Source organism: Neopelma chrysocephalum, unplaced genomic scaffold (assembly GCF_003984885.1).
Source record: "Neopelma chrysocephalum unplaced genomic scaffold, ASM398488v2 Primary Assembly neopelma1_24, whole genome shotgun sequence".
Lineage (NCBI taxonomy): Eukaryota > Metazoa > Chordata > Aves > Passeriformes > Pipridae > Neopelma > Neopelma chrysocephalum.
Genome location: NW_020897693.1, coordinates 9,956,021 through 9,981,382, shown reverse-complemented (window position 1 = coordinate 9,981,382; position 25,362 = coordinate 9,956,021). Strand labels below are relative to the sequence as shown.

At 38.1% G+C, this 25,362-nt stretch overlaps 1 protein-coding gene across 4 annotated transcripts in view; it reads left to right on the top strand.

Moving 5' to 3' along the window:
- AP2A2 (adaptor related protein complex 2 subunit alpha 2) overlaps positions 1-25,362 on the top strand; it is a 48,716-nt gene that overhangs the window by 6,000 nt on the left and 17,354 nt on the right. For 2 of the 4 annotated variants that reach the window (XM_027702776.1, XM_027702760.1), the window contains exons 2-10: positions 7,292-7,360; positions 16,837-16,979; positions 17,607-17,800; positions 19,710-19,839; positions 20,813-20,914; positions 22,404-22,512; positions 23,016-23,163; positions 23,597-23,765; positions 24,923-25,060. In XM_027702776.1, coding sequence (XP_027558577.1) covers positions 7,292-7,360; positions 16,837-16,979; positions 17,607-17,800; positions 19,710-19,839; positions 20,813-20,914; positions 22,404-22,512; positions 23,016-23,163; positions 23,597-23,765; positions 24,923-25,060 — 1,202 coding nt within the window. Of the gene's footprint in view, positions 1-7,291; positions 7,361-16,836; positions 16,980-17,606; positions 17,801-19,709; positions 19,840-20,812; positions 20,915-22,403; positions 22,513-23,012; positions 23,164-23,596; positions 23,766-24,922; positions 25,061-25,362 lie in introns of all 4 variants that reach the window. The other 2 variants (XM_027702769.1, XM_027702748.1) reach the window with 1 other exon arrangement.

The window sequence follows — 25,362 nt, the reverse complement described above, 5'->3', positions numbered from 1 at the left end:
GAAGGAAATGACTACTTAGGTGCTGCTCAGTCAAGGAAGGAGGAAGAGCTGCTTTATATAGAAGCCTAACCCTGCACCTACTGTTTGCACATCCTCTTGGCTCCAAGCTTTTCGTGATAGTCAATGTCCTTTTGTCAACTAAACTGCTAAACAGATATTCTGTGTGTCATAAAGTCATTTGGATATGAACTTCTGGTAAGCTTTCAGTTCTTTTGGGGAAAGATCTGGTCTTAAGTTAGACCCTATTACCTATTTACTCCTTGAACTCTGGTAATGTTTTTCTTAACTTGTGGTGCCTTGTTAGATGCTCGACATGGCTGGTTTTTTTCCTAAAATAATTTAACTTATATTAAATCACTGCAGTTTATTACATCTGTATCTGGAAGCTACTTTCGTGCTCTTTTTTCCCTTCTCTTATGAGGACAAGGAGTTAATGGATTAGTGGATTACAGTAAAGCCTGTGACTCCCTGCTGTTTCACGAGAAGTGTTGTTATGGGGCAAATCTCCAGCATCATACTGGACAAAGAAATCAGTTCTGCGGATAGTAGTTTACTTACTGTGCAGAAAATTAGAAAATGCACTTTACAGAGTTTCTAAATATGATCAGTAGGTCACTGATCGATATCTAATCACAGCAGGATGTCCGAAGACACGACTATCTTCAACTGCCTTTGTGCCATTCATGATCTTCAACATGACAGACAGGCACTTCTTTCTTCTGATCAAACAGATCTTGTGAAAGGACAGCACTCATGTTTTCATTCATAACAGGATGTTAATATGTCATTAAGCAAAAAGCTTCTTGTTCTGCAGCCTTGAACAGGTCGATTTGTGAAGAAAAGTGAAGCCACAGTAACATTTTGTCAAGGTACAATATTTTATAGTAGTCCCTTTGGATTAGTTGTGCAACGAGTTTGTAAACAATAGCACCAGCATACTCAGGTGGGAGCTGGACCTTGCACCTCTCTTGTAGTACTGCAGATAATTTAACCAAATGAAGGAATTTGTGCCGACAGGCGCTCATAATGTGAGGACATGCATACAGCAAACACACCATTCTAGTGGATTGCTATGCAACCTGCCTGCCTTCCTTTTTGCCCTCTTCCCTGCTGTGCTAAAGAGCCAGCTGAGAGACCGGGAGAGCTGGAGGATGGATTTGGTGCTTTTACTTCATGAAGATCATATTCTGCATAGCAAACGGCTAATCTGTACTCTAGAGCTGTAATGTGAGTATCTGTCCCACTGGCAGGTAAAAGTAGTGGTTTAATTTATTGATATGAGATAAAAGTACTTTGAAAGCTCTTTCACAAAGGCAAGAATGGAGGCACTGATTACTTTTACATGAATATTTTCCTATATAAGTATTTCTACTATTTTTACTGTAGAGACTCTACTGTTTGTTTTGATTTTGCCTCTTTCTTCCAGTTTCTTTCTCTGTTCTCTGGCAGCAGGGTTCAAGAATGCAATGTAGTCAACATCATGCTTACAGGCTATTTTAGCAGTAGGAAAAGCAAGTGGATAATCTGATTGCTTAATGCCAACTAAAGTGTGTTTGGATGGTGAATGTGGTGAACTTGCTTTATACCTGGTCATGTCTTCTGCCGGCATTATCACTTCTAGCAAAGCTGATATGACTTACCCTTTGGATAAAGCACTCTTGCCTTCTGATGTTTGGCTCCCCAACTGACCTGCAGCAATACAAGGTAGTAGCAGGAATGTGTATGCCAGGAGGAGAGCAGCATTTAGGAACATCCTGTAGTTGTCTCTTAAGAAGTACAGCCTTGAATCAAACTGGTTCTGAAACTGTATCAGCATTTTGCTGAAGAGAAACTAGTAGCAGTTTGTTGGTGCTGTGTCTCCCATAGAACTGGCTAATCAGCTTGGATACTCTTAATGTAGAGGCTAATGAAAACATAACAAAAGAAAAATTCTTATGTTTGGAAAATAATGACTAGCAGCTCTCAAGGAAGGTGTCTAACAACATCTTTGAAATTGGGAATTTATATTTTGTGTAAGAACTTTGTTCTTGCCAAGTAGATGTTCTTAGCCATTAAGGAGTTTAAAGAATTTCCTGCTCTTAACCATGGCAGTATTTGTATTACCCTCTCCTAAACAGAACAGTAGACTTGTCCTCTCTGCAAGCCCTATTTAATAATTGAATGTGAATAGAGTCGTGTTATATTGGTGGTAGTGCTGCAGATAGTCACTGACACTACTACTGTCCTTCAAAAAGTGTGACAGAGTTGTGGCAGGCTTTTTCTTGTGCTAATAGAGCCTCCTACCCAACATGCTTTATAGTTGTTCATGCCAGTAATGGCACATATATAATCATGGCTTGTCAGATGGCCACAGGGCAGGTAAGGCTAAGAGGTAACATGGTGCAGCAGTTCTGACCTGTACGTAAATTCAAAACAAATGAATTATTGGGTGGACTCAATTACACTGGTGGCTGATTCTAAGCAGATTGGAGCCAGATGAGTACTGGGAACATTAAACTTTTGTGAAGTGATTTTTTCTGTTGCTTTAAGTGTGGTCAGTATGCCCATGTCTCAAAACCTTGCCTGCAGAAATCTACTCTGCTTGGTATTTGTATAGATGCTGAAAGAGAAAGTGCTTCTCTGTTCCTTTGGGAAATAAATGTGTAGACTTCGTCAGAAATGTATCAGACTCTAAGTGGTTTGTGTGAAAGTTAAGAACTTGTAGCAGTTCTGGGCAGCACAGATGTGCTCTGTACCTGAAACACGGCTTAGGCAGTCTGCAGGTAGTGTAGCAACAAGCTAATCCTGATGGAGCAGGTTGCTAAGTGAGCCACAAGCAACATACTAATTCTCACCTTGAAGCACTTGCTTAATCTTGCAGCCCTGCTGCCAAGTTAGTCTTAAGGTATGTCAGATGTTCTTTTCAAAGGAATGGACTCAACAAACGGCTTTCCTGTAACTTGTTTTCTCCTTCTTTAGATTGTAATGCAAAAGCTCCAAACTGAGGTATGGAGCTCTTATTTATGCAGTACTGAAATGCTGACTGTAGCCTGGATTACTAGGAGATGCAAGAATAGTAATTGGTTCTCTGATGAGCTGCATGACTTTTGATGTTCCCTACTCTATCTTTGTTAAACAAGATGGTAATTAAAGATAATAGTGCTCTGCAGACTAAATTTACCTTGCCTAGTGAACGCAGTAGGCAGCATGGTGGAGTCTGAAGCCTGACAAATTGCCAAGTATGAAGTAATCGCTCCTAAACACCTTAGACAATGTTGTGCCTGGGTATCTGTGCTCGAGTGCTCATCTTGGGAAAGACTCACAGCACTCCTGTACTAGGGCTGTAAGGCTGTAAACAGTGTGTGCCTTTTCGGCAAAGTAGCAAGCCAAAACTTATTGGCTTGCATTCACTGCTTTTAATAACTTGTTATGGATATTTAATCATAGTCTTGTTAAGCTGGTTGAAGTCTGAATAAGTGAAAGTGAGAAGGAAGTGGCCTGAACTCATGTGGAACATAATCTTCTTGTGCTCTGGCTTAAATTCTGTTCTACCCATCAGTCTGTATTCATGACATGACCTTTAGTAAAGCCTCTCCAAGTTAAATGGCATGACTACAGAACATTTTGTTGGTGTACAGCTCTGAGAATTTCGTGAAAGTGAGAGCTGTGTAACAGCCTGAAAGTGTGGCGGAGCAATTGCCTTTGCAAGCTCTGAAATGTATATCTCTAGTCCTGCAGCATAGCATTCCTTCAGCTGTCATCACTAGTAGCCCATCTTCCTTTTTCACTGTCCTTAAGGCTACTTAAGTGTTTCTAGTGATGGTAAAAATAAAATATGCATGTAGAAATTATTCAGTGAGTGTTACCATGGCTGAGTAATGTGATGAAAACTTCTCAATTAATTAAACACATTTCCTTTAACTGTGCCCTCCCTCCCCCACGTAGTGGGACAGAAGATCTAGCTAAAAATTGGTCCTTGGTTTATAATACTCTTATTTTCTTTTTTCCTGTACAACTGAAGCTACCTGCTACTGTGAGATTTTGGTTTGCTTTGTCATCCTCTAATGTAAGCAGTCAATCAAGGTTACCCTTCAACATAACCGCTGGAGTTAAGGATGTTTGGTTTTAAATACTTCAGCCTGATTTTAACTCAAAAGTTATCCTAAGCATTGTTATGTGATTGTCCTCAGTGACATTTAATGCTCGGTGTGCTGGTGCTGTTCTCTAAAACTTCACTTTCAGGCATGTATAGATTGTAATCAATAATAAGGCGACAACTTAATTGTTCATTGTGATTTCCAATATAAATAGTTAAACTTTTGTCACCAGCTAGTTGCTATGCTATTTATGCTTGGTTAAGGTCTGAATGAAATCATAAGTTGCCTTCAAAATAGAACAGCCTGAAGGAATTATTTGAAACAGGCTTTTGTTCATATGCTCAGCAAGTGTTTAAATTTGGAGAATAAACCTTCAGATGTGAATTTGCTGTTCAATATGGATGTTCCTATCATCTCACTGCTACAGCATGGGGGTGGGATTTTCATGTTTGTGTTGCTGAGGCTGCAGACTATTTCTACCAAAGGTGCTGATTTCACAAATTCCTGAAGTATTTTAGTCAGGCTTTGCCTAATGCTCTGTTGCTGCTTAGGACAAAAAGAACCCAGGTTCTAGCAGTAACTGGTAATCTGTGAACATAGCAGGTAGATAATGCTGCTTGAAAGGTTTGCTGAGAGGTTTTGGTGATTAAAAAAAAAACAAACAAGATGGCCTTGATTTCATCTTGGGATAAGAAAAGCTGGTTGATCTGTATTTTTGTTCCCCTTTCCTCCATTTTTAACATCCGTGATCATTGCCACGCTTGTTGAGGTTAGAGAAACAATTGCTAATAATTCAAAGTAAATATTGCAATTCACTTTTGTTACAAACATAAGCTAAAGATATAGAACAAGGACCTAGCTTCCAATCCTACTCAGGTTAGCAATATCTGAGACCTCAGTCTGTATTCTCTGCCCTGTTAATCTAAATGAAGTACAAAATCTCCAGACTTGGTGGTAATGTCTTAAAGAGCTCTTCCCTTGGTAGAAGGGAAAATAAATTATTAGCTTTCGAAATTAAAATTTTCAGCAGGAGCAGATGAATGGCTGAAAAATAAAGGAAGTGTTTTCAAGTCTTAAGAAATAGGTTACAAAACTGGAGGATTGTTTATTTACATAAACAGTTGCACCCTTCTGGTGTGTTAATGTGGCTCCCTGTTCTCAGAGTGTGGACCCAGGAGCAAAGGACTTGCTTCAGTCTGGTGATGAACTCCTAATGCTGGCAAGTGCCTTAGAAGCGAACGCTTAAGTATTTGCTGTGTGCACAGTACAAATAATCTAATCCAATTAAGACAAATCTAAAATCTATAATAGAAGACACTTCAGGTCTTAGATTGTGTGAGCTGCTGCTCATTTATACAATAGTGTTGCTGTTTTAAACCTTGCACTTCAGTCTTTGGAGCAGTGCCCCTTATAAAACATTGTTTTAGAATGGAAAAATTCAATTCTAAGCAAATATGTAGGGTCTGTAGGTGTTATGTTAAAATGACTAGGCAAACTGAAATAGTTGCTTCTGTTTTGGGCCTAACGTCTGTATTCCTGTGGCCATTATTACAGGCATATTAATATAAACCAACTCTCTCCATCTTATGCCAGAGTTGGTTTCGGAGGTGCTGATTTTTTTGAGTCTAAATCAATAAATTACAAAATCTGGATTTGTTTGTGCTTGGCAAGGGCTTCCCTTATACTTTAAATATTTTGCTATTAACCTATCCTAAGGCACTTGTTTCCTTGAGTTACTTAATCGCCTTTCATCAGGCCTGCTGTCAGATCATCTTTGGAATCGTAAAGGGAAGATTAACAGTCATAGAGTGACACAGGAGTTGGGGCATTGGAGTTGGTTCTGTGGAAGAAAGGGATGAGATTGGAGGTGCTTCAGATGCTGGTCATGATCTGCTCTTCAAGCCTTGTCACATAACCTGCTTGCACTGACGTGGCTGTAATTGTGATCGGAGTGGTGGTGGGGGGAAAGTGTGGTGTGAACACAGGGCATGTGATCCCCACTGCTCATAATGTTGGACCTTAGGGCTAGGAAGTGTTTATTCATAACCTTGTAGCCAAATACATATGATGAAGAGGGAAGGAAGCTGTCATTTTCTGCAGCTTGTTGATGTTTTTGGAACACTTGAAACTCCTTGAAACTTTTGGAAAATGGAGAAAGTTTTAGACTTCTTGAGAGTTTGAGTAGGTACAGGTCTGAATTTACACCAGAACTAAATGGCCAGTTCTGCAATGCTGAAGTGCACTTCATTTGCTTCCCTCAAATGTCAAGCATATATATATGAATATAACGCCTGAGTTGGCTGTTTTACCCTTCCATGCTCACTGATGTAGGATATAATGGACCCAGACCTCTGTAGATTGTCAGTTACTAAAAACTTAAATGCTAAAGTAATAAGCAGTAATAAGCTGCTTTGGTTTTGACAGTGCAAATATTACTTGAATAAGTTTGAATTATCAAAATTTAAGTTGCAGCTATTCCTCTGAATATCTAACTTGAATTGGCACTAGAAATCCCAATACGTATTCTTTGAATCAAAAGTTGATATGAAATACTTATGGTCCTGAGAAGTGTAAGCTTGTTAAGTGGATTTTAAATAATTCTGGTTTTCAAATTACTTTCATGAGGTATATAGAAAGTCTGAGCCTATGTATGTATCCTGGCTGTGTGAGGTGTCTTTTGAGTCTGGGCTACTTGTGAGTTTACTGCTTTTCCTCTTCAGTCTATTAAGAATGTTTTTAAAACTGTTGAACTGAATGACCATTCAATAGAGAAACAGTAAATTGACTTGTCCTTAAGGTGAGGAATAACACAAGCTGCTTGTTTACAAGATTCTGCTTAGAAGACTATTTCCTTCAGAGCTCTGTCAGCTTAGTAATTACGTTGGATGTAAAATTTGGTTTTTTTCTTGGTAATTTCAGGAATAGAAAAACTGAAGTGTTTGTGGAAGTCAGTAGCAGAGGCGTCTCAGGTTATATGCAAGTGATACTGTCTAAAGTCTGCAAAGCTTCTTGAAACAGGGAGATTCTTAGAGCTTCTCAAATTCCCTTATAAAGTGATGCTGAAGTTACCTTTGTTTGCCTTTAGTTCCAGTACTGGCAAGAGAGAGTAATATGATGTTTGTATGTTCACCCAGCATGGCTGGCTGAAAAGAAGCTTAGGGTGGCAGAGGGCTGTCCAAAGCATTGTGTCCTGATATGTGTTCTTTTCATTTCAGGCAAAAGTAAAGAAGCAGAGATAAAGAGGATAAATAAGGAACTAGCAAACATTCGGTCAAAATTTAAAGGTAAGTGACTTGATCATGCTAAACTATACATATTTCCATATGACATTCTTTTAGGAGATTTTGTTTTTGCATGTTTGGACTTGTTTTGTCAACTGCTGACTCAAGCAAAATGCTAGAGCAGTGTGTTAGAATAACTGTTGAAAATATTCTCTCAACTACAGAACATTCTGACAGACCTGTGATTCTTGACCATAACAAAAGCAAACTCCTTCCTATATCAAAAAATTAGGCTAATGTTCACAAACTATTTCTAATACTTTGCCTCCCCACCGTGTGACTACTCAGTCTGTTAGCTTCCAGAAGGCTGTGAGGATGTGAATAATTTAAGATGTGTGGGTGGATGTGATTATTTCCAGTAAAACAGAATCTGTTTAAACTTCTCTTCCTTCCTCTGTCTTCTGCCCCAATCCCTTTATGGAAGTAGTGGGTTAGGCTGTCTTCTAGCAGAACTAAGATTAAAATGTTTAGTTGATGAAGCTATGCATCTTGACAACAAGCAACAGCAGTACAAATTATTCATATGAAAGAAAGGATATGCAGTAACTAATTCCAAAAGGCAGCAATTCATTTTTAAACAGTACAAGGTAAAACTCATCTCTTAGCTGTATTCAAGTTGTGTATGTGGTTTCAAATTTTAAAGATTCTGAGGGGTAGTTGGGATGCTTTTAAGTGGAGTTCCAGCAGTAGTGGCTGTGGCAAGTTCTGTTTAAATAGATATGAGGCTATGTGTGCAGTTAGATAAGGCAGGGCAGCATGGAGGTCATATATGTGGCTTTAGAGTTTGCTGTGTTTTTGTGTTAAACTCATTTACCTTAGGTAGCTATCCTGACTTAGACTAGCATATCTATTTGGAATACTCAGTGCATTAACAAATAACTTTCCTGAGCTCCATGTGATCTGTTGCTACCTTTTAATTGGTATGTCACTTAAAGGCATATGAAGACCTGTAAAAACACAAGTGTCAACAACAGCTTAGAAGGGAAAAGTTAACCACAGTGCAAGGCATGCAAGAAAGGTTAAGAAATTCTTCTGAATTAGAAGCCATCACATGCCTCTGTGCTATCATTTTTCTCTTAGAAATTTCAGCATACTTTATGCAGATTGTTGACTTCAGTCATAGGGTAACTAATGAAATTGCAACAGCTATTTTTCTAGATTAAATAAGAAAAGAAGCTTTCATTGTCACATCTTTCTGATGTCACATTGTTTTTTAATTTCTTTTCGTTGCAGAACTTTCATATAACACTGATGTTTTGCCAGAAGTATCAGGCTTTGCATTGTCTATTGTACAGACTTACTCTTCATCACCCATTCCAAGTCTAAAATTTTTTTGTCCATTTTCCAGTCACAGTGACCACTTGTGTCTGTTTTTCAGGGACCAGTAGACACTGCCTTCATGTGAAAAGTATGCATGCACACTGAGCAGTTAGGATATAGTTCAAGGGTCTACTAGGAACCTGCATAGAAGAGTAACAGCTGTTTTGTTTTTAATTCCAGCTGTATGATCAAAGTGGATCCTCTTATTGCCTGGTAAATTTAAGCATAAAGGTGTAACTTTTAAATAAAACAGTTTGGTCTCCAGGCGAAATCTATATTAGACAAATTAAAGATATGATTTAAAGATATTTTTCAGATAAAGAGGCTGAGTTTAATTAAAAATTGTTTAGGAATTTCTATATCATAACAATTTAATCAAAGTTTCATGTTACTTTATCTTTCAACCAATTTCTTTAAGTTGATTAATCTGGAAGATACTACACAAAGACTGCTTGTTTTCTCTTGGTCGTTGTTTTTAAAACCACTTGCTATCAGATAGCAAGATTGTTGGTTATGAGCTTTTGCTGAAATTCATTTCAACACCTAAATTCTTTACTTAGCTGTTCAAACAGGACAGGTTTTTTTATAAAGATATATTAACAGTTACTCCACCTATGCCCTTGCATCATCAAGAACACCCAGAGGTGAATGCCTAGCTGGAAGCCTTGCTGCAGTCACACTAACACAGAAATCTAGTTCTTTCAGCAACTTAACTTTAGGCTATACCACTTTTTCTATCTTGATTTGGTTAATAGGCAAGCTTTAGTTTGTTTGTAAAACCTAACCAAATTTTCACTAATGAAACAGGAAGTTTTCATCAGGATAAGTCTTCAGTTAGCAGTGAAGGTCTGAAAATTTCAAAAGGCATAAAAAAAGCAAGTTATTAAAGCTCCTTTGGCTGCCTACTGTATGTTCAAGTGTGCTTGAAGCATGAACGTCTGTCAGACCTGCTCACTTCACTGCTAGAGTTAAATCTGCTGATGTAAAGGAATGCAACGGAATTTCAGACAAATTTGTAGTGGTTAAGGCTATCTAATTACTGACTTGCAGGGTAGTGTTTGACTGTAATCAAATCTATTAAATAATCCACTTTAGGTAGAAGCAGTTAGTTGGATCTCACTTGCTGCCCAACTTCTCATGTTTTCACCTGATGTGAAAAGCTTTATTCTTCAAGATGAAATAGGGAAGCTGTATTGAAACCTTTAATCCATGTGAAAGCTAAGTATTCTAGAAAAAATGATGGTTTACACATTTTGAGTAACACAAGTGAAACTGCCTTTGGGTCCATCTGCACCCTCTAACTTTTGTGAACGTGCAAGTGGGAAAAAAGTGAACCTGTGAATTGGTTGGGTACCACAGCAGTCAATGCAGCCTTTAAAGTTAATGCTAATTATATTTATGCCTTCCAAGTGCACTTACTGGTAAAGTGCAGTAAATCCTGCATGGGGATTACAGAATGAACACTGACACACAGTTCAGTGTTTTGTCAAGGCCAGTTATCCTGAGTCTTGTCCTGTGAAGAGTCTATGAATGTATGTTCAGAAGGCTGCTAATGTCACCTCTGGTGAATGGCTGCCTTACCCATGGTAGAGCTAGTCTCCACTGTTCTTTTCTGTGAATGTCTTTATAAAAGCAGCAGTATGAGCCACTGTATTTCTAGCTTTAAGAAAGCTTGGCAGGATGAAACTATAAGTGAAATGAATTCTGTCAGAATAGCAAGTTTTGCAAGGTATTTTGTGACTTAAGTACAAAAATAGTTAAAAGTACATGAGCAGTGAATTCTCTGCTTACTCATGAAGCAAGGGAGAAATGATCATAGGAGTCTCTGGCTGTGTAGAACCTCTGATCAAGCAATGATTAGAGAATGGAGGTGCTTTCAGCAAAGTAGTGTGATAACTTTAACCTGCATACCTGGTGTAGCGTTCTTTAAGAGTTATTTAAATAGTTTTGAAAAAGTGTCGGTATAAGCTCATTCAGTAGCTTGAGTGAAAGATGACTAAACCTTCACATAGCTGATCTTCATTATGGTTACTTTATTACTAGATCTCTATGGATTTTGGGTGGAAAATCTTACTTAAGACAGTAACTCGATGTAGCCTGAACAAAACCAAAAACATAAGTGTCACAATTTGGAAGAAGCTGAGTTTAGACAGCTTGTTGTGTAACTGCCTTAAAAGTGTGAGAAGCTGATAGCTGTGTATCTCTCTGCTGCAGAAGTCCCACATGGACATGTAGTTGGTCCTTGCAGGAGGGCTATATAAAAATAAAGAGATCTTCATATGCATTTTATTATTGGTTTAACCCAGTTTCTTTTAATGTAGCTCTGACTTTTAAAAATGTTTTTAAACAGTTTGGATTAAGAGAAATGTGTGATTGTGAACTTAAGATGGAATCCCCTGTCAAACAATTATGGTGAATGCTGGTGTCCTGGGTTACTGGCCCTGCCTGTAAGATGCAGCTGATGGACTGACTACATTGCTGTAACCAGGGAAGGGTCCGAGTAAGAAGCAAGGCCTCCTGACATAGATAAGTTTCTTTCTTGACAGCATAAGAGACTGGTATATCTCTGGATCTCTACATGCTTCAGCACACTCTGTTGTAGTATCTGGACCCACATCCCATGTAACTTGCAAGATATAGTCTTATACTATTACAGAAAAGGCTGAGTATTTCTACTTTTGTTCTATTGTGCAAGTAGCTGTCAAGCCTGTTACCTGCCTTATATTTGGGTAACCTGCTATTTAAAATACCCTTGTATTTAACAGGCTGGGATAAGGCTATGCATCTCTGGAAAAGCAATACTTTTCTTGAACTGATGGAACATATGCCATGGCTTTGGATTCTAATCTAGCTTCTGTGCGCCAAGCTCAGCAGGAATTTAGAATCGCTGTACTTAAGGTGACTTTGTCTCTTGTTGATGCATGAGGAAGCTCCTTTGCTGAGGTCAGTGTGTCCTTGACTGTTGCTTTAAATGCTTCTGCATTAACTGAGATAAGAATGTAATAGAGAGAAACGACACCAGTGTGATAAAGCAGAAGTTGTAGAAGTTAAATGTGAAGTGGAGAAATGCTATTCCTTTTGTTTTACGTATTCAGACTGTAAGCTGATTTTGCTTCCATGTTTGAGCCAAAGTGGAATTCTGACTGTCAGAGTAGTAGTTGCTTTGTGAGTGAAAAAATAACCAGTTTATTAAATTGTATCACTTTGATCTCTCAGACTAGAATTTGTGTATTTATGAAACAGCCCACAAATCTATAAGCTGTTTCTGCAGGCAAAGGAACTTTGCTGTCTCCTTGATTCAGACTTTTTTCCTTATCTGGCATTAGAATTTAATTTTGTTCTGATTGCTGTTTGTGTTACAAGGGTGGCTGCTAGATTTCAGACATGCTAGTGTATCTTCATTTTGGCTCATGCAAAAGTGCTCCATGTCAGTTGTTAATCTCTGGTTTTTGATTGTTTTGGTTGGGGGTTTTTGTTACTTCAGCTGACTTGTTTTTCCATATTCAAGCAAGTCTTCTCTGTTGTCCCAAAATTCGTGGTAACTCTTTGGAGGAAGTTAAGATAAGCCTCTAAGTACCTGTTTTAAACAGAAGCTGTGTAACAGTAAAATGCTTTCCTGACAGGCTGTGAAAGCGTAGTCTTTATATTTAAGATGGGTCTGGTTAATCACAGTCTTCTGATCATCTAAGAGATGTATGAAGGCAATCAGACAGTAAAATAATAGAGTATCTTCACTGCCAAACTGAATTGTTGAAAGTAAAATCAGGCTTCAAATATGACCTGAGTTGTAAGGCTGCTTTAGTACTACTCTGTTCTGGTGGCAGTAGTAGTATGGTAATTAGGTAGTAGTTTATTAATTTGTATGGGTTGTCTGCCACAAATACTCAGTGTTTGATGTAGAGGGCTTGGACTGTCACTCTTACAGAAGTACAGATCTTGTCTCAAAGTGTAGCTATGTTCATAAAAAGTAAATTCACTTAGCCTCTAAGCTACTGGTGACCTCCTGATACAGTATATCCTTGGATTGCTGCCAGCTGCATGAGCAGGGGTCAGTGTCAGCCTAGGAAGGAAGCACACAGAATGCAAAGAAACAGTGTTGTCCATTCTGTTTTGCACAAGCCATTACTGTGGTTTTAAAAGGTACGTTTTTAAGGCAGCAATCAGCCGTCTGAAAGCTAGTGAGATTTGACTTGTCAGGCTTCCTTATCTCCTACCCCCCAGCAAACATCCCAAGGACTAAACTGCTTTCTTGACCCCTCTGGCTGGTAGCAGATTTAGTAACTGTGCCCCAGGCTGGTTTTTAACTATACTGAGTCAGAGTCAAAAGCAGATGGTGGTTTTTAACTTGTGGTCCAAATAATACTCATAATACTTTTGTGCCTTCTTTCCTCCTTTTTGGAGGCCCGTGCGAAAGATTTGTATGAGCCATGAAAACCAAAAGTTATGTGTGACAGTGCTTGGGAGGTGATGCACAGAAATGTGGAATTAGTAATTATTTCTTAATAGTACTATTTTTTGATCAGCTGTTAAAATAATTTCTTTCTTAAAAAAATGACCAATAAACTTTTCAGGGAAAGCAAGTAGTCTTTGAAATGCCCACTGTGCTCAAAACCTGCTGACGTGTTGTGAATGCTTCCTGTTTCTGCTGACTTGATTTGCAGTACTTGCAAATGTTCCTGAAAGCATTTGAAAATGAGCTGAGTTAAAGAAATGATTGTGTATTGCAATAAAGATAACAGAACATGTGACATTTCCTTCTGCTCTTGTTCGGATGTTTGCTTGAGGCTGGGGGAAGCTGTACTATTTTAGCACATACTTAAGCAATGAGACTGGTTATTAATGTTTAAAATAGAACCTTTATAACTCTATGTAAATGATACACAGGAGGGAGAGGAATAGTTAAAATTTCAATAAAAATCTGAATCACAAACTTCTTCAAAACACAGTTGGAGTTAAACAATTACTGTGAGATCTTTGACTGCACTGCTCTTTTTTCAAATTGCTTAGATAATTAAATAATAAAATTTTAAAAGAGACTATTCTGTTATTACTGGGAACTAATAACACTTTGAAGAGGTCTAGTAATTATTTGGCTTAGTTCATAAGCTTGCATATTAGTGAGAACTGTCACACTGCCTTCAGTGCTGTATACAAGGGACTGAAGGTTTTGAAGCACTCAGTGTACTATTTTTTCTGTTTTCTGAATAGTTGTTCAGGTACTGATTTTACAATATTGTTCTTTGATACCACATGGTGGAGAAGGAAGCTGCTTTTTAGTCAAGTGGTGCTGTGTTTTGAGTTTAATTGCCTGGCATAGATTCCATCAAAAATTCTTCAAATATCCCAAGATCCAGAGACCTTCCTAATCTGAGCTCTTAAAATACTGTTGTCTTGGAATGATATAGTACTTTAAATAGCTGTGTCCTAAACCTAAAAGGAATTTCCAAGCCCTGACAAATAGTTTGTTGTGAAAGTTGATGTGGTTCGTACTTTCATCTGCTGATATTCTTCATTAAGCAATTGGGTTGCAGTATTCTGTATGCCTGCTTCTCTTCTGGTCTCACAAAGTCACCACCAGAGTAATTTGAGAAGATAAGGGATTGAGTTTTATACTTGTGACTTCTGTATGTTGCTGGTGCATTGTACGCTAATGGGCAGCTGCGGTTCAACCTCTCAGCCTGCTGGGAACTTGGTCTTGGAGACTGGTTGGGATGTTTTCACTTTTGATAAAGTTCATGTAAAAGTTACTTTCTGTTGCCTATCTCAGAGAAGCAACTAATGATACTAATGCCTTCCAATACCATAGTAAGTCCTCAGTTATGTAGACTTGGCTACTCTCATCATGATTTGGTATGTTTTTTGTTGCTGGGTAATATAAAACCCTACTGGTTTATTCACTGATTGTTTCTTTTCCTTCCATCTCATGTAGATGACCGATTAAATAAAATTAACAGTTTCTACAAACTCTTCTTAAGCAGCTGAAAAAAATGTTAGAAAACTAAAACTGTCACTCTGCCTTTTCCTGTGGAGTTTTGTTTGGTTTTATTTCCTTGCCTCTCCTAAGGAAAGGTATCTTTGATCTACATCTCCCTATCATGATGGGATAGGAAGAACTTCTGCTCTCGAGTGCCATTTGGGAAAATAGGATAGCAGGAAGTATTTATGTTATAAATACAGAATACTTTATTCCTTTGCTGCTTAAGCCATAGTTTGAAGGCCACAGCAGGTAGGCAGACATAGTTGGATATCTGCTCTTTCCTCTGGCCACATTGCTTCCAAAAAAGGAAAAAACCCCTTCCACCCTGGATGTTTCACTCTGCTTCTTCCAATAGTAATTCGGGTGTCTAGTAAGGCAAAATGCCTTACATAGGTTTGCTGAGTCAGCAGGAAAATAGCCTTATGGCAGCAAACTGTGAATGCGACTTGAAGAAAACATGTCTTTGAGCATCTTTCTGCAGAGCTGGCTGCGGTCAGAGGATCTTGACAGGATCCAGTGTAGCAGGATTTCACTGTCATGGGTATCTTCAGTAATGCTGCTGCCTATATCTAAGTAAAATGTGACATGTATTGGTTTCCATAGTACAGACCTGAAGACAACTTCTCTTTGCACTGCATAAAAATAGCTTTAAGGTGAAGCTTTTTGTTGACAACTGAAACACTGTCTGTGCCAGTTAAAAAAAAAAATCACTGAATGTAGTATGAAATCTATGGGAACTGTAGATTCATGTTGCATGAGAAATTTAACATCACTCTGTATCAGTGGATGAGTAGGAAGAAGGAAAAACTTCTGTACTATTAAGATTATTATATATTTAACTGCCTATTACATAAATCTGAAGTTTAAAAAAAAAATCCTGACAGAGCTTTTATTGGCAAAGATGATGAGTAAGGGATATCTTATGGAAGCTTTATTGTATGCAGTGCTGTTCTGGCTGAACTTGCCCATCGCTAAGGAATACACATTGATGTGACAGACTAGTTATTCTGGGCCCAGAATGCTGAGGCTAAGGAGCTTGTATAGCCTTTTAGGCAGCAGCATCTATCAAAAGTTTGCTACCCTGACTCAACTATCTAGCATTCAGGCTTTGCTGATTTACTGGCTGTTCTTTTATCTCCTGATTTGAGGTAGGGAGGGAATGTAATGCATACAGTGTATGTTCATATGCAGTTCTTTCCTTCAGGAAAAGCAGTGATCTGCCCGATGAACTGTAAGCTATACTGCTCCATGTCGCTTTTACAATCTTCTAAAATACAGCAATTCTGCAACGTAAGGCAAAACCTCTTTAGGGTGCATTCTTCTTCTAAAACTGAAACACCTATAAATACTTGCAGTCTACAAACACTTTAAAGTTCTCATGGTAATTTCATTTCATGTCTTTGGGATATACATCTGTCGCTTGATCTTTCTAAAACATCTTGCTGGGGGTTTTTTGTTGCTACTGAATTCTCTACAGTGATGCACTTGAGAACATGCATCAAGACCTGTTACTGCAATAAAGGTTTGATAATTGGTTTAAGAAGAGAACATGTGTATGAAAGGCATAGCTGTTCTTAAGAGAAACAGCAAAATCTCAATTGAGCAAACATATATGCACTGCCTCTTAGTAAAATCGTACTTTAAGGATACTGCAGGATAATTCAGGGACTAGCTGATAGCATTATTTCATGACCATCTTTTAGGATATAGATAATGAATGGTAAATGTAATTAACAAAAGAATCTTCAGATTTTCGTTTACCTGTGTTCTGTGACTGATAATAATTTTTTTAAAACCCAGAAGTTGTTTGATTGTCTGACATCTGATGATGATGATTTGTGGTAACTTGAATCTGTTTAGCACAAAATTATGTAAAGACTTATAGTCCTTTAGGTTGGAGATAAAGGGATATATTTAGCATTTTGTTCACTGTAGAGTGAATAACAGCTGAAATAAATTCTAAATTTGTGAAATTCAAGTACTGCAGTAGCTGAACCCTCAATTTGTCCCTCTTCTGTAAGGCAATACATATGGAATTAAATACCGATGTTAATTACTAGGTGCAAATGTAAGTCTTGTTACTGTAAGACAGGATGAGGTTCCTCAGTTCCACTGAGGAGGGGGTGGAACCAAGTACAGGCATAACATAGGCTTAATTGTTGTTTGTTTCCTTACTTTTCAGGTGACAAGGCTCTGGATGGTTACAGTAAGAAAAAATATGTCTGCAAACTGCTTTTCATCTTTCTTCTGGGCCATGACATTGACTTTGGTCACATGGAGGCTGTAAACCTGCTCAGTTCCAATAGATATACAGAGAAACAGATTGTGAGTAACTCGGGCTCTATAGAAGATAAACTGGTCTGTCTAATATCCTGCCTCAGCTCTAGAATCTGTAGAGGACTTTGCTTCATTCCTCCTGCACTGGCTTAAAGCCTTATTTTGGCTCTGGCAGTGATTCTGAAATCTAAACATCTTTGTGCACAGGGAGTCTTGAACTAATTGCAAAAGCTAAAATGTGTGCTCTGCATAAAATTATTACTCTTGTTAAGAAACTGCCTTGAATCTTGCATTAAAAGGTAAATAAACTTTTAATTTTCAGAATATTTCTTTCTGTCTTCCTAGGTAAGGTTAACTTTATCAAGTGCGTGTAACATACTAGTGTCTGAATAATAAACTGAATTCTTGATTTGCCCCCATTCATCTAAAATGGTATTTTGAGTGTAAGCTGAAATAAACTGATGAAACATTTAAAAACAGATAAATTAGGGTAATGCTAAACTTAAATTTTTGTTTACTTAATCTTTCTAGCCTTTGCTCTATCTAAATTTCTATTTCTGCCCATATGGTATTGGAGGAGAACTGTATGTCTCAAAGAATGACCTGTGTCATTAACAGAAAACAGAATTTAAGTCAACTAAAATAAATTTTCGTTTTGCTTTTTCTGACTCCCAGGGATATCTCTTCATCTCTGTCCTAGTGAACTCTAACAGTGAGCTGATCCGCTTAATAAACAATGCAATCAAGAATGACCTGGCCAGCCGAAACCCCACCTTCATGGGGCTTGCTCTGCATTGTATTGCTAACGTGGGGAGCAGGGAGATGGCAGAAGCATTTGCTGGAGAAATTCCAAAAATACTTGTGGCTGGGTAGGTATGAGATGCTTCTCTCAAGTACAATACCAATAAACCTTTTTGGCAACTCAGTTGCATTGCAGCAGCTTAATCCATGCTTAGAGCTATACAGCCCTGGGCTTGCAGTAGAGTGAGAGTTTCTGGTGGCTGCAGGTACTTTGACTTAACTGAGTATGGAGTTGCTTGTAGGTGTGTAGAAATACATGGAAATTAAAACTGTCAGTATCTTGAATAAGCTTTTACAGCTTTGTTCTGATCTGTTTTTTGTTCTGTATAAATGTGTAGTAATAAACACCCCTGAAATGTGTGCTTTACTTTCCTTGCCTCTCCTGATGAAAGAAAGAAATAAATGAACCTAAATAGACATTTATACTACATTTTTTTTTTTATAAACTGAAGCTCTTTGTTTAAATGTACTGACTTCATAAGGAACTCATTATTGGTTTATGGGCTTTCTTGCTTCCTATGCTAGCCATGTAAACAACAATTTGTGTAACTAGCTAGAGGTTTCTAAACAGACCTGGCAAATGTCTGAAACTGCAGTTAAGTAAGTGTAAAGTCAAACTTGTGATTGTGGGGCTAATGTATTTAATGAAACTTAAAATGTCCAAGTGTAAACAGTGGGTTTAGACTCTTATGGATATGAAATATTTTAGAATATGCATGGATCTTGTTTTATAACAAACGTAATGTCTTAAATTAATATAAAAAGTGACATGTGGCATAAGAACTGTATTAATACTCTAAATGTCAAGCACTGCCCTTGCCAGATGCTATTCTCCATGTGGAGCACAGTGGAGACAACACTGCAGGGATGAGTCATGAGTTTTAATAAGATAACCTTAAAAAGTTCCAAAAATTTCACTTAAGGTCACCAATTGCAGACAGAGCATGGCACTCTCAGTTCAGACTTGTTTGAACTTAGACCTATAGCTGTGTTTATGTTCTTCAGGGTCTCATTCCTTCTGCATTTCTAAGATAATATATATGAAATACATATGTGTACATGTCCTATCTAAGCGACCTGTGCAGAATGAGCATTGTCAGTTACGTTTGCAACTTCAGTGTAGCTCTCTTGGCTTGAGTATAAATTGGAAGCAGGGGAGGAATAGGTTTGTGGGTTTGTTTTGTTTTCTGTTTTTTAACTGAGATACAATTTGATCTCATGGAAAAGTGATAAATTCATGAAGAATAGGTGGGCTGAATTTTTGGGGATGTGGAGGTTTCTAAACATTTAATCAGGATTGCACACTGTAAACGGGCCTCTTAAAACTTCTAGTGGTAATGCTCTGTACATTTTATAGCTGTTGTTTGTGCAGCACACAAAATGCTTAATTGTCTACTTTGTGACAGGGAGTTCACTGAACTAGAATAGTAGCATGCTGGTCTTAGTCTGTTTCTGTGCCAGCAGCAGAGATGGCGAGGTGAATAGACTTGTGCTTTGCATGCTTGCTGATAGCAGACTTGCATGCTAGATGTAGGTACTGAAGCTGTTGAGTAGTTAATGATTTGAATCTGATATACAGGACCTATTTGTATCTTCTATACAGGAGATCCAGCTTGGTAGCATTCATAACACGGTGTACCTTAACTGTTTGACCTGGGTCAGTATGGAAGAAGTTTTTTCTGGTGATTAGATGAGATAAACTTTCAATTCTGATCAAAAGATGTGAAATATCACTTGAAGTTGTAGCAAATAATTGTAGAGGCTACTAGACACTTGTAATGGTTGAAAACTTGACCAATTAAATTTACTGGATTAAATTAAGAACAAATACTTGAACATGGGAAGAATTTAGTGAACTTCTGTTTCAGCTTCTGTTGAAAAGATGTGACCTGGGCAGGGATGCTGAGTCAGTTTGAAGATTGGCATAACGCTGTCCAGCAGGTACTACTGTATTTTAAATCCATATTTGTCTTGCAGAGACACTATGGATAGTGTGAAGCAAAGTGCTGCTTTGTGCTTGCTGCGTTTATATAGAACTTCTCCTGACCTTGTTCCCATGGGAGACTGGACATCCAGGGTGGTGCATCTCCTCAATGACCAGCACTTGGTAAATCAGCTTCATTGTGCTTCTCAGGCCTAGTGTGTATGAATTGTGAGAATTATGTAACATCTGCTGTTAAATGCACAATTTGTTTCTTCTTGACCCTTTCAAGCAAGTGGGTTGCTGTTTTCTTCAGGCTTTGGGAAGAAAATGGAGAGACTTTTTGTCCTTTTTTAGTTGCTGTGTATATTCATTTTTTAATAAACCTTTGTTTACCTTTTTCTTGGAGATAGAAGAATGGTATGCACAAGTTCTTCTTTTGCTCTGGCTATAAATAAATTAATCTTGTCATACTAAGTCGTACTGTATAGGTGTAATACTAATTTTCCTAGGCCTTTTAAGATTAGACCTGCACTGAAAATGGAAGACTTGATTTGTCCGTGCTTGCACTTGTCCTGTGGTGTTCATGTTGTCATTCTCACCTTGTTGGTTCAAAAGACCCATTGTTCTAGATAAAAGACACTGGGTTTTTTTCCCCAGTCTAGTTACTTTATGAAAGTAAGGCTAATAAAACCCATACTTCAACAGTGATAAGAGTGTTTTAGTCTACAGTAATATAAAATGTTTGTGTTATACAAAGTCCTCTGTTATGTTGGGTTGTGAGGATTTTTTCCTGGATGAATCTGCTGCATCTTACTTCTGCTCACACTTCTCTTGTAAAACAAGACAATTTGTGTCCAGGCTTTATTTTAATACAGCTCTCTTATTTTAGATGTACTATCCAAATATGAGACAAAACTAACAAAAAAATAGCATAAAATGCTCTGCAAGTATGGCAGTATCATGTTGGATTCTGCAGGTGTGGAATTAGTGTAACTGCTAGCCAAATAAAAGGCTTTTTAATGCAGGGCTTTGTCATGGGGATAAACTTAGTTTTGTTGATTCTTAAAAAGCAGTTGAAATAAAAAGTGTTAATGGTAGCACCTTAAACTGATACAAAATTTAATTGTGTTGCTTTGTTGGTGTGTTTTTTTTCTAGGGTGTGGTTACTGCAGCTACAAGCCTGATCACCACTTTGGCGCAGAAGAACCCAGAAGAGTTTAAGACTTCAGTCTCCTTGGCAGTGTCTAGATTAAGCAGAGTGAGTCCAGTGATAACCCTGATAATTCTTCACTGTTGATTAATTTACTCAGCTTTCTAGATCAGGTTAGCTCACTGTTCAGCTTTGTAGAGTCAGATTAGTTTAGTGTACCATTAAATGTGAAGATGATTCAGTGTCACTTCATGTAGCTGGTTCACCTAACGTCTTTTAACGCTTGTTGCTTACCTGGACAGAAAGCTGTCTTGGCTTGCCCAAACTTTGTTGGTGTAACCCCTGCTATGCTCCAAGTCTATGTAGCGAAAAGGTGTCTTTGTGTCTCTCTCAGTGACTTGTGTTTGAAAGGATCCTCATGATGCAGTTGAGCTTAATCCTCACTTTGTTACTATAGATACCAAAGAGTAGTTAAATCAAATACTGATTCTACAGACTTCTGCACAAACCCCTCAAAAATACAGACTGTAGCTTGAACTTTATCTAAGCTTCTAACAACATGAGTTGCCTTCTTATTCCCTATTCTTTTGAGCTGCTGCTAGGTTAATAATCATAAGCATTTGATATTCTGTAAATGGATGTAGGGGGTTAAGCAGGGGCAGGGGGTGCAGAGAAGAGTGGAGGGGCATGTCTGTAGGTTAGCATCTCCTTGCTGGAAAACTGATGTTACTGTTTTGGGGTTTTTTTGTTGGTTTGTTGTTTGTTTTTTTTCCTTTTAGAAGGTATGGAAGATGTGAGGATGCTACTTCAGAAATGTATTTTAGACCCAGATTTATGTAGTCTTATACCCCAAAATTACTTGTAGTTCAAAGAAATTTAATTTCTTTTCAAATATGAAGATTCTGTCTAATACTTAAAAGCAAGGGAGTGCTGAGGGAATTGCATAGCTGTTCTATTATTGAGCAGCAAGAATAAGGTAGAATTATTCTGAGCAAAGCTAATGCCAAACTCATGCTTACCCTAGAATTAATGAGGGAAAAGAAATCTATGGAGGGGGATGCTCCCTGTGAAACCTAGTCTAATCCTTATGACATTTTATTGTGCATGTAAGCCTCTTTTGTGAAAGCCATCTCTTTTTTGCTTTGGTGTATGGATATTATTGAAGGTGTTAGTTGGTCTTTCTTTAGTTCAGTCTGTTATAGCATCCTACACTTGAATTCCAAGCTCACCTACAAGCAGCCACCAGACTGCCTTCTGTTGGCTGAATCTGTCTATGAATTGATGATGCAAAGAAGGTCAAACTTCTAGTTAAACGTTCTGGTGTAACAAGATGGTCGTCTTCATGCCTAAGAAAAGCAAGTGTGCTTTCAGGAAGAAACTTCCTAGACTGCTATATCTGTAAAACTGAATTTCTATTACTAGGGTTTCCTATGGTATACTCATAGTATGAAAACTTGCACCTAATTAATCTACTGAATTAAACATTGCTAGTGCAGTTTTGCAAGCCTCTGTCAGAGGTGAACTACAGTGTTCTTTGGCTCTTTCTGATGATTGTGGATCACTTCAGTAGCTGAAATACTGTCTGTTTATTTTACAGATTGTAACGTCTGCATCAACAGATCTTCAGGACTACACATACTACTTTGTTCCTGCTCCTTGGCTATCTGTGAAACTTCTGAGGCTGTTACAGTGCTATCCCCCTCCAGGTAATGCACAAATCACAGCAGGGGTCAGCTCTCTTATGCAGTACACTGACTCCAAAGAGTTACTCTGCTGCAGCGTTACCATAACTTGGAGTGCAAGCACATTGTCTTAAGACAAGGATGCTGAGGTTTTTATTCTTGAGTGTTCCAGATAGATCTAAGTTACGTGGCCTTTTGAATTATGTTGTGTTTAATTTAACAAAATGTCAAACCAGTGTGCATCTTCCAAACTAGTGGCAATTTCCGTTTTAAACATTCTTTAATGTTATCAACTATATTAAAGCCTTGAAATATATTACAGTGCAGATTGTATCTGGCTTTTTTTCTCACCTAGAAAGAACTGTTGCTTAGAATTCTTTTGCCAACTGTATATTGAGGGAGGGTAAATGTTTCTAGTGTATCAGAATACTTGAGTTTATTCAGACTTAGCAAGGGGAAAGGCCTAAGGTTGAGATTAGGGTTTTGAGCAAAATGAAGTTGTCCAACGGCTTGTTCTTCTCCAGAAGACCCTGCGGTACGTGGCCGTCTAACAGAATGCCTGGAAACTATTCTTAACAAAGCACAGGAGCCACCAAAGTCAAAAAAAGTACAACACTCAAATGCGAAGAATGCTGTCCTGTTTGAGGCAATAAGCTTAATTATACATCATGACAGGTGAGCTGTGAGAACACTTCTGTTATGAGAGGGTTTTTTTTTGAAATGAAAAACTGTGACTTTGTCTTCAACAGTAAATCGAATTTTACTGGGGGAGGAAGGGGAGGAGAACAGAATATGAAGTTGCTTGGTAGATTGGAAGACAACCACAGTAATTGAATTGAACAGTATTAATGAACTGTGTTGCTGTCAGCATATTTTGTATTGCTTTGGTTTTCACCGCTTCTTTATTTGGTGTTTTGTATTGACCCCAGTGCTCTAATCCCACAGATTATTTGCTCACAGTGTCTGAATTTTCATTTCACTAGCAAAGCATTCTAGCAGACACTTTGAGGCATTTTAAGAAATTTCCACTGCAAAAATAGTGTTCTGTATTGAGTGTTCTCAAACCTGTTGCTTTTAACCCTTTCACTTTCTCTCCTGTTCTGTGCAGTGAGCCAAATCTACTAGTCCGTGCCTGTAACCAGCTAGGTCAGTTCTTGCAGCACCGAGAAACTAATTTGCGTTACCTAGCACTGGAAAGCATGTGCACGCTTGCCAGCTCTGAATTCTCACATGAGGCTGTGAAAACACACATAGAAACAGTTATCAATGCATTGAAGGTAAATATTTAAGTGTGTGATCTGTTTTTGAGTGTTGTCTTGTCCCCTGCCTCAATACCTCTCCTGCACTGCCCCAAGTAACATATCTCCCCATCCCCAGTTAAGCTTATAATACCTGAGGACCAAATGAGTTATTCTCAAAGTCTACTCGAGTTTTTTTCTTTGATCCAGTAAAATCTTGCTGTACTGGCAATTAGAGGTCAGCTGCAGTTTATTTCTGCGCCTTGCTGGTGAATCTGATACTTGTAGCTATGTCCCCTGTAAGACTATGGTGTCTGCTTAAGCTGTAGACTGAGGATGAATAATTCTTTAAAAATGTGGAATTTCAAAGCTGAGAATGCTGGGGAGTCAGTTTTATTACTGTCTTGCTGGTATTGGACACTGTTCCTTCAATGTAGTAGTTTATGAGAAGCAGAAGAGCAGATCAGGTTCCACTGCAGAATTGTAAAGACAATCAACCAGAAAGACATGTTCCCAGGCCATGTTTATGTTGCAAAGCACAAGTCAAAAGAGACAGACTGATTTGTGTATAAATTTACTTGGACACCTGAGTTTTTAAAAGCATTTGTTTCTTCCAAGCTCATGCTTGGAATTGTGTTAATGTCTAATAATACATTTGTCTAACTTTAGTGTACATATCTGTTCTAGTTGGGCTTCTGTTGAGAAGGCTTCATGCCTGACACTAAACCTGCAGGTAGCTACTGTCCCATTGGCCTGGTAACAATTGAACAATATCAGCCAGTTACTGGTGCATTTATGGCCAGTGGTGCTGGTTAGTGCATAGTGAACCACAAACTCACCCTACTTAGGGTAATACTGGAGTGTTCTATACAAACTCCTCCATTCTTTTAGCACCCTCACAGATCTCTGTGTGCTACGGAAACAAAACCTCATGATTTGAATTCTTGTGATGTTATCTAAAAGCAGGAAGTTCTGAGACTCCAATGGCCTCTTTCTAGGTGACAGAAATGGAGAACAGAATGAGAAACTCATAGCTTATGTGAAGGGTATATGTAAGTTCATTCATAATCCGCAAGATGATAAAAATGCACTTGGTTTAAATTTGACTGTGGATTGTAGTAAGTTCCATCTTAAGTTGCATGTACTTTCCAAATAAAGAAGAAATCACCTTGACCTTTCACTGTGTCCTTTTGCAGACTGAAAGAGATGTAAGTGTACGACAGAGAGCTGTAGATCTTCTGTACGCAATGTGTGACCGAAGCAATGCCCAACAGATTGTGGCTGAAATGCTGAATTACCTGGAGACTGCTGATTATTCCATTAGAGAAGAAATTGTGAGCTATTTGTGTTTTCCTTATTTTTTTCATAGCTGGCTTTGGTACCATAAGTATCATTTATTGATAAGGATGCTGCATAGTCCGTGATAGAGATAATTTTTCATGGTGGCTTTAAAAAATCCACAGATAAAACTACCAAAAGAAACAAACAAAAATTCCCTAGGTTTGTAATCTAATAGCCAAGAGTGTTGTTAATTTAGGTTAAACTAATGGGAAAGGGGGCCAGGGGAGAACCTTGGAACCTAAGAATTTTAAAAACTGATCTTGCTTTCAGGACACTGCATATAAAAAGCAAAGCG